Genomic DNA, 8,723 nt, shown 5'->3' with positions numbered 1-8,723 from the left:
CCCCAATAAAAGCTTAAAATTTTCCACTAGGAAAATGCAATAATGGAAAGATCCAGAGAAGCCGTGCAACATCCAAAACTGCCAAATCCCACTGATTTAGCAACTCTCAGGTCCATGCCCTCATTCACGAACCTTCAATGCTGCACCATCAACATACTTGGGGGGGTAAACCCCAAATTGTTCAAAACCAACTGCATTCACTTGCACCTTCTCTTCACCCCCAAACCATTTCCCCAGTGGCGCTGTATCTTTAGAGAAAGATACAGCTGTTGCCTAACAGCTGAGCCAACACTCATTAGATCGGATCTGAAATATTTCTGTGAAATGAGTTATTTTTGCAGCCCAGTAAAATCACACGAGGCCAGCAAGGTGTGCATCTGGGCTAGTAAATCATAGAAACCATGGAAAATTAGGGTTGGAAGGGACTTCAGGAGGCCACCTAACCCCCTGCTCCAAGCAAGATGCATTTTTCAATAATACTTCAGGTCTCTATAGAGTTTCTCCACTGCTCCCACAATCCAAGTCTGATCTACCACCAAAGAAAAACCTGTTTGATGGTCTGGAAAGCTGTGCCACTTCTCGGCTGGCAAGCTTGAGTCATAGCTGGAGATACAGGCTGAAAGATAAAAACAACACCTACAGCTGTGCCTATGACTTGGAAATAAAGGGGGGAAGAGGTGCAAATTAGAGCCACCCAAGAAAGTAATGCTCCGAAGAAGGCATGTCTGCACATGCACTTTAATGCATGTTAGCCTATTTTAATGCTCATTAAGGAATCACAAAAAAGTGTTCTTTAGCTAATGCGGATTAAACTAGGTTAATGCGCCTTCTTCTAGTACCTCCCAGTGGAGGTACTACATTTAATGTGCATTACCCAAAGCACGTTAATGAACGTGCCCAGAGTTTTAGATGCAGCTATTTCTTCTTGTTCCCTGGTTTCTAACGCTGCGGTGAAAACAGTTCCATCCTGTTCCAATACCGTGAAAGCAAAATATGCCCCTCACCTTATCACTGCTTTTGTTGCTATCCCTGACTGGCTGTCACGAGAAGTGATGGAATAATAGCCCGCGCTGTCAAATATTTCAATCCGCATTACGTGCCAGCTATTAGAAGTTACTATTTTCCAATATCTTTGGATCTGAAGGAAAATGTCTCCCTGGATTTTTAAAAAATTATTATTATTATTACAGTTCTGCAGCACATTGTGAAACTTTACTTTTCTTGTCCTTTTCCTTCCGAACAAATGCACAGATTTCCTCGCTCGGGCTGACTGACACATCACTGCTACCAGGAAGGGAACGGCGCTGTGTGCTGGGAGCAGAAAACGGTGAGACAGGATTACTGGGGTCTATTTCTGGCTCTAAGCCCTCAGGTAAATCACTTAGCTCTGGGCTCTGTTTTCCCTCTCTATAAACCACGGATAATACCCACTTTTACTCTTATTCTTTATATTCCAGTCTCACCCAGAGGCTGCAGCCAAAAGCAAAGCTCCATTTTACTATATATATTCACCAGCAGTTCTTCCTTAATGGGCTTAACAAGCTGACTAGACAAGGCAGACAGGAGGAGAAGGAGCGTGGGGGACATGAATTGTCTTGGTGGCTCTGCAGGTTGCTGGTGAGTCGGTCTCCTGGGTCCCCATCCAGTCCCACACTGAAGCAAAAGCCTCTGAGGGATGTGGAGGGGCTGACCGCCAAAGCCCTCTGCAAAGCTTTGAGCATGGCACAGCTTTGCCATGCCCCCTGTATTCAGCAGCTAGAAGGTACGGAGCCAGGTAGACTCTGCTTACGAGCAAACCCACGGCTGGTATCGAGCCTGATACCCTCGCCGAGTTTCATCCATCCGGACAGAAGCTCGACGAGGAAAACGAGAGCTCCTCTGAGCTCCAGAACAAGCTGGCAGACCCCAGACAAAGCAACCGGCCTCCGATACGTAATTCACAGCAGGACAGGAGGACCCCAGCTTTCAGCCGCGGCTATTTCTAGCACTGGGCTTTGGCAGCCCCTGTCGGAGGCTCGTGCTCTCTTAATGGTGACTGCATGTGCCTTTTTGTGTTTGCCTGTTTTCTCTGAGGATGAACTTCTTTCCTCCAGGTGGGAATTCAGCACGTGGGTAATTGTGGACTGTTGGCTGCGCCTCCTCCATCCGAGTGCATTAGGGAATTTTTGAAGCGCAACTACCCCAAAAAAATGAAATCAATAAACCTTTAAAAACTACAGCTCTCAGGCATTCAGGCCCCTCCGTGGTGCCTGGTGTAAACACAGTGACTGCTAGTGACTCCTTTGCTTCAACAGTGCTTTCACAATAAGGTCGGCAGCCTTGCTGGAAGGCAAATAACACAAATCACCAGGGTAAATACAGCGGGTATTGAGGGGATTTTATAGCCCATGTTATAAAGGACATAAGAATTTTGGTCTCATGTTCCCTTCTCACCTTAAATATCCAGGATTCGTTGTATTGCAGCCTCCAAGCTCGCCCCTCATCCCACCCTCTGGATACCCCAACCTCACCCTTCCTAAGCCCAGTCTGAGAAAACAAAAAAACCTGGACAATTTGGTCTGGAGTAAGAAAGCCATTCCAGTGGCTGCATCTACATGAGACACTTTACTGCACATTAGACTGATCTGATGCATAGTAAAGTGTCAGCAGCTACACATGTGCACCTATTATTGTGCAGTAGATTAGTCTAATGTGTCATTGTCTAGTACCTGTAGATATAAGTACTAGAAATCAGTACATTAAACTAATGCACTGAAGTGCACATGTAGACGCTGACCAGGAGCAAATTGCTCCCAGTCAGCCTAGGCAGCAGAGGGTGGGGAGAGCTGTCCCAGCTTGGCACGCTAGGGTCCTGATCTCCACGTGGCTGGGAGGCAGCTGCCCAGCAGCCAGGACAACTCTCTCCCACCCTGCAGGGATCAGAACCAGCCCTGGTGCCCCCTGCCAGCCAGGACCTGGCACCCAGGGGAGCCTGGAGCTCCCCTTGGCCGCTGCAGGGGGGCAGAGCAGGCCAGGAGGAGCCCTAGGCTGACCTGCTCCCTTCCAAAGCAAATTTGCTCCTAATGGGCGCACATTCAGATGTGTGTGGGGGTGCAATTCAGCATGCCTGAGTTTTCTGTGTAGAAAATTCAGGCACATTAATTGCATATGTAGATACACCCAGTGATACATTGTATATGGGGCCACTAATCTCCACCCAGAGGTGGCTGCATTTAGGGAACACTGCCTTAGAGACAGTGGGTGGGTGCTGTTTGGAGAGAGAGTCCCAAATAGAAACCTAAAAGACAAGATGACTGTGCACTACTCAAGCTAAGTATGCGTCTTTTCAAGTTTCAAAATTTTAGTAAAATTTTTCCAGAGCAAGAATTTGTTATGGACTTTTTCCCTAAATTTCCCCTCCAATTTTTCAACCAACTGTTCAAGCAAGTGGATATTTTAAATCAAGAACATTTTTTTTTTCCTTCGACAAAGGGTTTCCTGGTTATCATTTTTGGTTTTCGGAAAGCTTCTCATTCAGCCTAATTGACATGATGCACAACTTTCTCCAAGCACGAAAGACTGAGATGTGCTGCTGCAATGTCAGGTTATCCAAAATATTGTGTATCCTGCCATAGAGTTGCCCAGCTCTGTGGCTCTGCAGAGTCTCCTTCACAACCTTCCTCTCCTTCCCCACGGTTGCTGGAGGTAATATGCAGCCAGGGTCCCTAAACATGGACCTTTCATGGAGATCACACAACAGGAAGCAAGCCTGGCCTCTGATGTGCTGCAGCTAAAGATGAGGCTTATGTCCTCTACTTTTCTGCTGTCCTTTAAGTGTGCAATTTTGAAATGAAAACAACACTTTTATGACTTTTGGAAGCTCCTGTGACTCACACTAATAGCCAGGGCCTGGGTGGCCCTGTGGTTAGTTATGGAGCTTTTCCCCGGTAGGTCACAAGCTCTAACCAGAAGGTTCACGTGGACAGAAAGCCACTCCTCATCTGAAGACGGCCACTGACCTACATGAGACAGATTAATAATGTCTAGAAATCCTCCTCCACAAGAGACTCTCTTGACTCAGGGGAGAAGACAAAACCTAACTAGGGAGAGGAGACTGAAGTGATCTTTCACTTTGCGGTCTCCCTGGGTCGCAGATGAGTCACAGGAGGCGGCAGCGGTTTGCCCAGAGACACGGAAGAAACATTTAGGTAAAGCAGCCCCAGGGCTGAGACTGACAGTCATAAGGAGAGATGGTAAAGAGGGGTAAATGGCCTGGGCCCATTCTTCTGCTGAGCTAAGTGGTGGGTGAAACCATCACCCATTGCACTTTACCCCACTTGGGAGCAACGAAGATGCTGTCCCAAGGCTAAGGGATATCACTGAGTTCCCCATTTCGAGCCAGAGTCACACTGATAGCCTCAGATAAAAAATGGGTGAAGCCAACCTTCACCAGAGCTATGAAACAAGGAGCAATGGTTTCAAGTTGCAGCAAGGGAAGTTGAGGTTGGATATTAGGAAAAATGTTCTCACTAGGAGGGTGGTGAAGCACTGGAATGAGTTACCCAGAGCGGTGGTGAAGTCTCCATCCTTGGAGGTTTTGAAAACCCGGCTCGACAGAGCCTTGGCTGGGATGATGTAGTTGGGGCTGGTCCTGCTTTAAGCAGGCCGGTGGACTAGATGTGACCTCCTGTGGTCCCTTCACACCTGAATTTTCTATCTTCTGTGCTTGATGCTGTTAACCGGTCAGGAAGCCGGGGTGCTGCAGTGGATCCCAAAAGCTTTCTCCATACGCCTTACCACTGCTGTCACCATGAGCTGCAACTGGGCATTTCGGTTTGGAGTCCAGCCCATCAGAAACCTTACCCAACTTCTAGGCTACAAGCTTACCTGGATCCTCAAGAGTCAAACCAGAGCAACTCCATCTACTTTCAAGACCTACTGATTTATAGACAGGACGTTTCCAGAAGGCACCACTTCTAAGGTATCGTAGGCAACAATCAGTCACCATCACGATACTTATTTAGGGCCAGATTCTACCCTCTTTACTCACTGTCATCGCAAACTTGGTCCAAAAGACCAAGGGCACATCAAATGGGAAGTTACACCCGTAGGAGGTGGGATGAGTGAAGTAAACCTCTCTCATGACACCCAGCGACTTCCCTGCAGACACGCTTCCTTCGGCGTAAGAAAGCTGTTTCTCCATTTAGCTTGTGCCGCTATGGAAGTGTTGAAAGAAAAGGGGACTCCCCCGGTTTCCCCCCATAAGCACTTTTATTCTAAAATAGTAGCATGCCATGGGGAAGTTACAGTGGTAGAAACCGAGTGGTTTAACTACACAGGGAAAATGGTCTGCTACACAAACTGCCCTGACTCTTGCTAGACCCATCACCTGGGTTGGTTGGAGGCGGTTTGTGAAGGTTTGATCCAATAAATGTGCTGACTTCCCAGTTCACAATCTCACCTATTCCTACTACAAAGCTGTCAAGTGACTGATTCCTTTTTTTTTTTTCCGATATACTTATTGCAGATCAAATAAAGAACAAACTTCAAAGCCCTGCAGTTCGGTTCTACCCTTCAAGGACTTGCTTGAGTTCTTTTTAATTACAGCAGATGACACGTTCAACTCTGGCATTTTCTTTTTCTAGCAGCTATGGCTAATAGTTGGTGTAATTATATTTTTCACAGGACTTAATTATGTTAACCAATAAATACTGAAAAGTCTAATGAATGGAACAAGAGACAGTTTGCTCCGTATCAAAGCCATGCCTCCACTTTCCTCCTGCCCTGTTGTGGCTGGCTGTTATAGCAAATCCCCTTTAGAAGATCACCTTGCCGTTGCTAGACATAGCGGGGCAATCTGCATGGCTGGCCTCTCTAATTACAGGCAGAAACATCTCACCCAACTGCACGTGCAAGCTGTGAATTTATGTGCATAAATCAGGAGACAGGATCTCAGGGTCACCAACTATATGAACTGGAATACGCTGCATGGCTCCATTGAAACTAGGCTGTGCCATGAGATCCTAGCCAAATTTGAATCAGCGGAGGTAGCCAAGTATGTGCTTTTCTGATTTTTACCTTGGGGTACAAAGCCACACAAGCACACTGTCCTTTCTGATACTCCATATCTCAGATGAAAGACACAACCCACGACAAGCAAATCTCCATCTTGTCGCATCAACCCTATGACATGTTTAGTGAGGGCTCCAAAAGAGCCCGGAGAGGAGGAATGCAAACAAATATAAATGACTGAATGAATGCTATGATACTCATACCTGAACGCAACCCCAATTATGGGTAGCACCATAGTAACGGTTGACCTTTTATCTTAACTATTTTTCTCCCCCAGTGGAAGAGGACCAAATTCATGTCTACTTTAGTTTGTCCACAATTTTATACAGAGTTACTGATTCAGATTGCTTATAAGGAGCAGAAGCATGATGTTGTAGTTTTGCATAAGAGCTGTTTCTATGCAGCCATAAAGACAAAAAAAAAAAAGGCCAATCTTCATTTTTATTTTGAGGTTACTGCAGTGAGGTTATGCAAAAATCAAACAAAATAGAAGGCCAAGACACCACTAACTGATTTGCAAATGGGGTGGGAGGGAAGGGATTCGAAAGCACTGACATTTAGACTAACTCTGTCCCCAATGCATGAGTTTTAAAACACTCATCTACCCTGGTAGAAGCAAATTAAGGCCACACTGGGTACTTTTACAAATTTCATCCACACGGTACACTTTTGCCATCACTGCAGGCATGTGAAGCATTCTAGATATTGGGTAAACTGGTAAACCAGAACACAGGGTAGATTAGCACCTTACAGATTAACCAAAGTATGTAAGTACGGGTATGTGCATGTGTGTATGCACACATATATATGCATGCACATGTGTATATGCACAAATATATATGCATGCGTATGGGTATGTGCAAGTGTTTATGCACACATATATATGCATGCATATATGTGTGTGCATACACACATGCACATACCCGTACATACATAAACACATGTGTGTGTGCATGTTTGTGGGCTGAAGCTCACTTTAAACTTATGGGCCTAAGGAGATCATAATCAAATACTGACAAACACCATGCACAGGGCCCACAGGCTGCTTCACCTTTATCTTTGATTGACTTGGAAATTTTAATCCAATTCCAACATCACTTGAACATGCACACTGTAGAGACACAGCAGCACTGCATGTGTAGAGAGAGAAAGAGGGGCACACACACACATACACCCAGTTTTTTGTTTTACACCCACAGAGGATAGCATTATTATGAGAAGAGAGGAAAAAATATGTGTAACTACTTCAGCTGGTTTTGGACACTCCACCAAAATGCCATTAGACAGTCTCTTTTCCATGGGCTAAAAGGAAATCACAGCACGTAACATTCACACATCCGCCTCCTAGGTGCTCTCTGCATTTGAGTGATAAAAATCTACCCAACTCCCATCAGCCCTGCAGCCCAGATCTAGGCATGGAAGAGCAAGCGGGATCCCATCTTGCCTTATCAACCACAGTGACAGCTGAGCTATGATCCATGCATCTTCACTGGTAGCGACTAGGCCATGAAAGCAGAACGAGCACAGCTTGGTATTCAGATATCTGGATCAGGCTGCAATGGCGACAGATAACAGCGTAACGGCACTTGTAAAGGGAGCACGCTGTTCACCCAGCAGCTAGCACGGAAGGAAAAGCCTGGAGGACAAGATGCTATTTTTACAGTCACATTTCTATCACCTCAAACATGCCAAAACGTGTCTGCTCCAAAGCACCCTGGAGCAGGTCCCCTTTCAGAGTGCTGCCTTCCCTCTGGCGTGCATGCCGGGATGATCCCGAGATGCAAACGGGCAGGCTCCTTCCAGCAAGCACAAACCTATTTGCAGATGGCTCCAGAAATCGCCTCAAGCCAAATTTCTACTTGCTGTGTACAAAACACACCACGCAAGCACGGGGCTAGGCACGAACCTGTTGAACCCGAGGCTTGTACGGGGAGCTGCTCTCCAAGTCCGCCAGGATGCTGGTCAGAGAGTCGATCTCCGCATCTAAGCTGGAACGCCTTTCCTCCAGGGTCTTGCCGCCAGGATTTGCCTAGGAAAGGAAGGAGCAACATTTCAAGCCATGCAAACTACTCAGTCCAGCAGCTGGGTTTGGATTTTTGTCCCAGAGCATCGCCCCCATCCCCAGGTGGAAAGCCCCAAGTCCTACAATAGCAATCTGCCTTGTCTACTTGCCTGTAGCTCTTAAGAGGAGACTCTCACTCTTTACAGGCATGGACAGAGCTCAGCAAAATGGGGCCCTTAGCCAGGTGGATCCCATCATGTGAGCTAACAGCAGCAGAGCGCTCCCCTGATTGCAGCAGTAAGGTCTCCAAGAACTTGGCTCACCCCGTTCTGCTCCGATTGCCTTCCCTTCTCCCACAGCCGCTCCCTGCTCCCCGAGCCAAACCAATCCTCTCCCTTTGGCTCCGCGTCTCGTCCAGGTACATGGTATTTCAGAGTGTCATTCGAGGAGCAAATGGATCGCTGCGTGGTTTACAGAACTCCTCCACCATCAATCGTTGGCGTAAAAGGCAACTTGGCCAAACGCAGAGACCGCGCAAAGCAGTCAGGCTCTGCTCAGCCAAGCTCATCCATGCCGAGGCATTCATTAGCTCCTAACGATTATTAAACCTTATTGGATAATGATAAATTTGGGCAGCCTAACAAGGAAATGGACTTTCCAATAGGCTTTA

The 8,723-nt window shown here is 46.8% G+C and overlaps 1 protein-coding gene across 1 annotated transcript in view; it reads right to left on the bottom strand.

Annotated features, from left to right (window-relative positions):
- Window positions 1-8,723, bottom strand: part of LPP (LIM domain containing preferred translocation partner in lipoma) — a 370,753-nt gene that overhangs the window by 238,593 nt on the left and 123,437 nt on the right. Inside the window, exon 4 of the mRNA XM_019503472.1 lies at window positions 7,958-8,080. Within this exon, the coding sequence (XP_019359017.1) occupies window positions 7,958-8,080 (123 nt within the window). The remainder of the gene's footprint in view (window positions 1-7,957; window positions 8,081-8,723) is intronic.

This window comes from Gavialis gangeticus, unplaced genomic scaffold (genome assembly GCF_001723915.1).
Source record: "Gavialis gangeticus isolate Ggan-Ray unplaced genomic scaffold, GavGan_comp1, whole genome shotgun sequence".
NCBI lineage: Eukaryota > Metazoa > Chordata > Crocodylia > Gavialidae > Gavialis > Gavialis gangeticus.
This window is presented reverse-complemented; position numbering and strand designations above follow the sequence as displayed.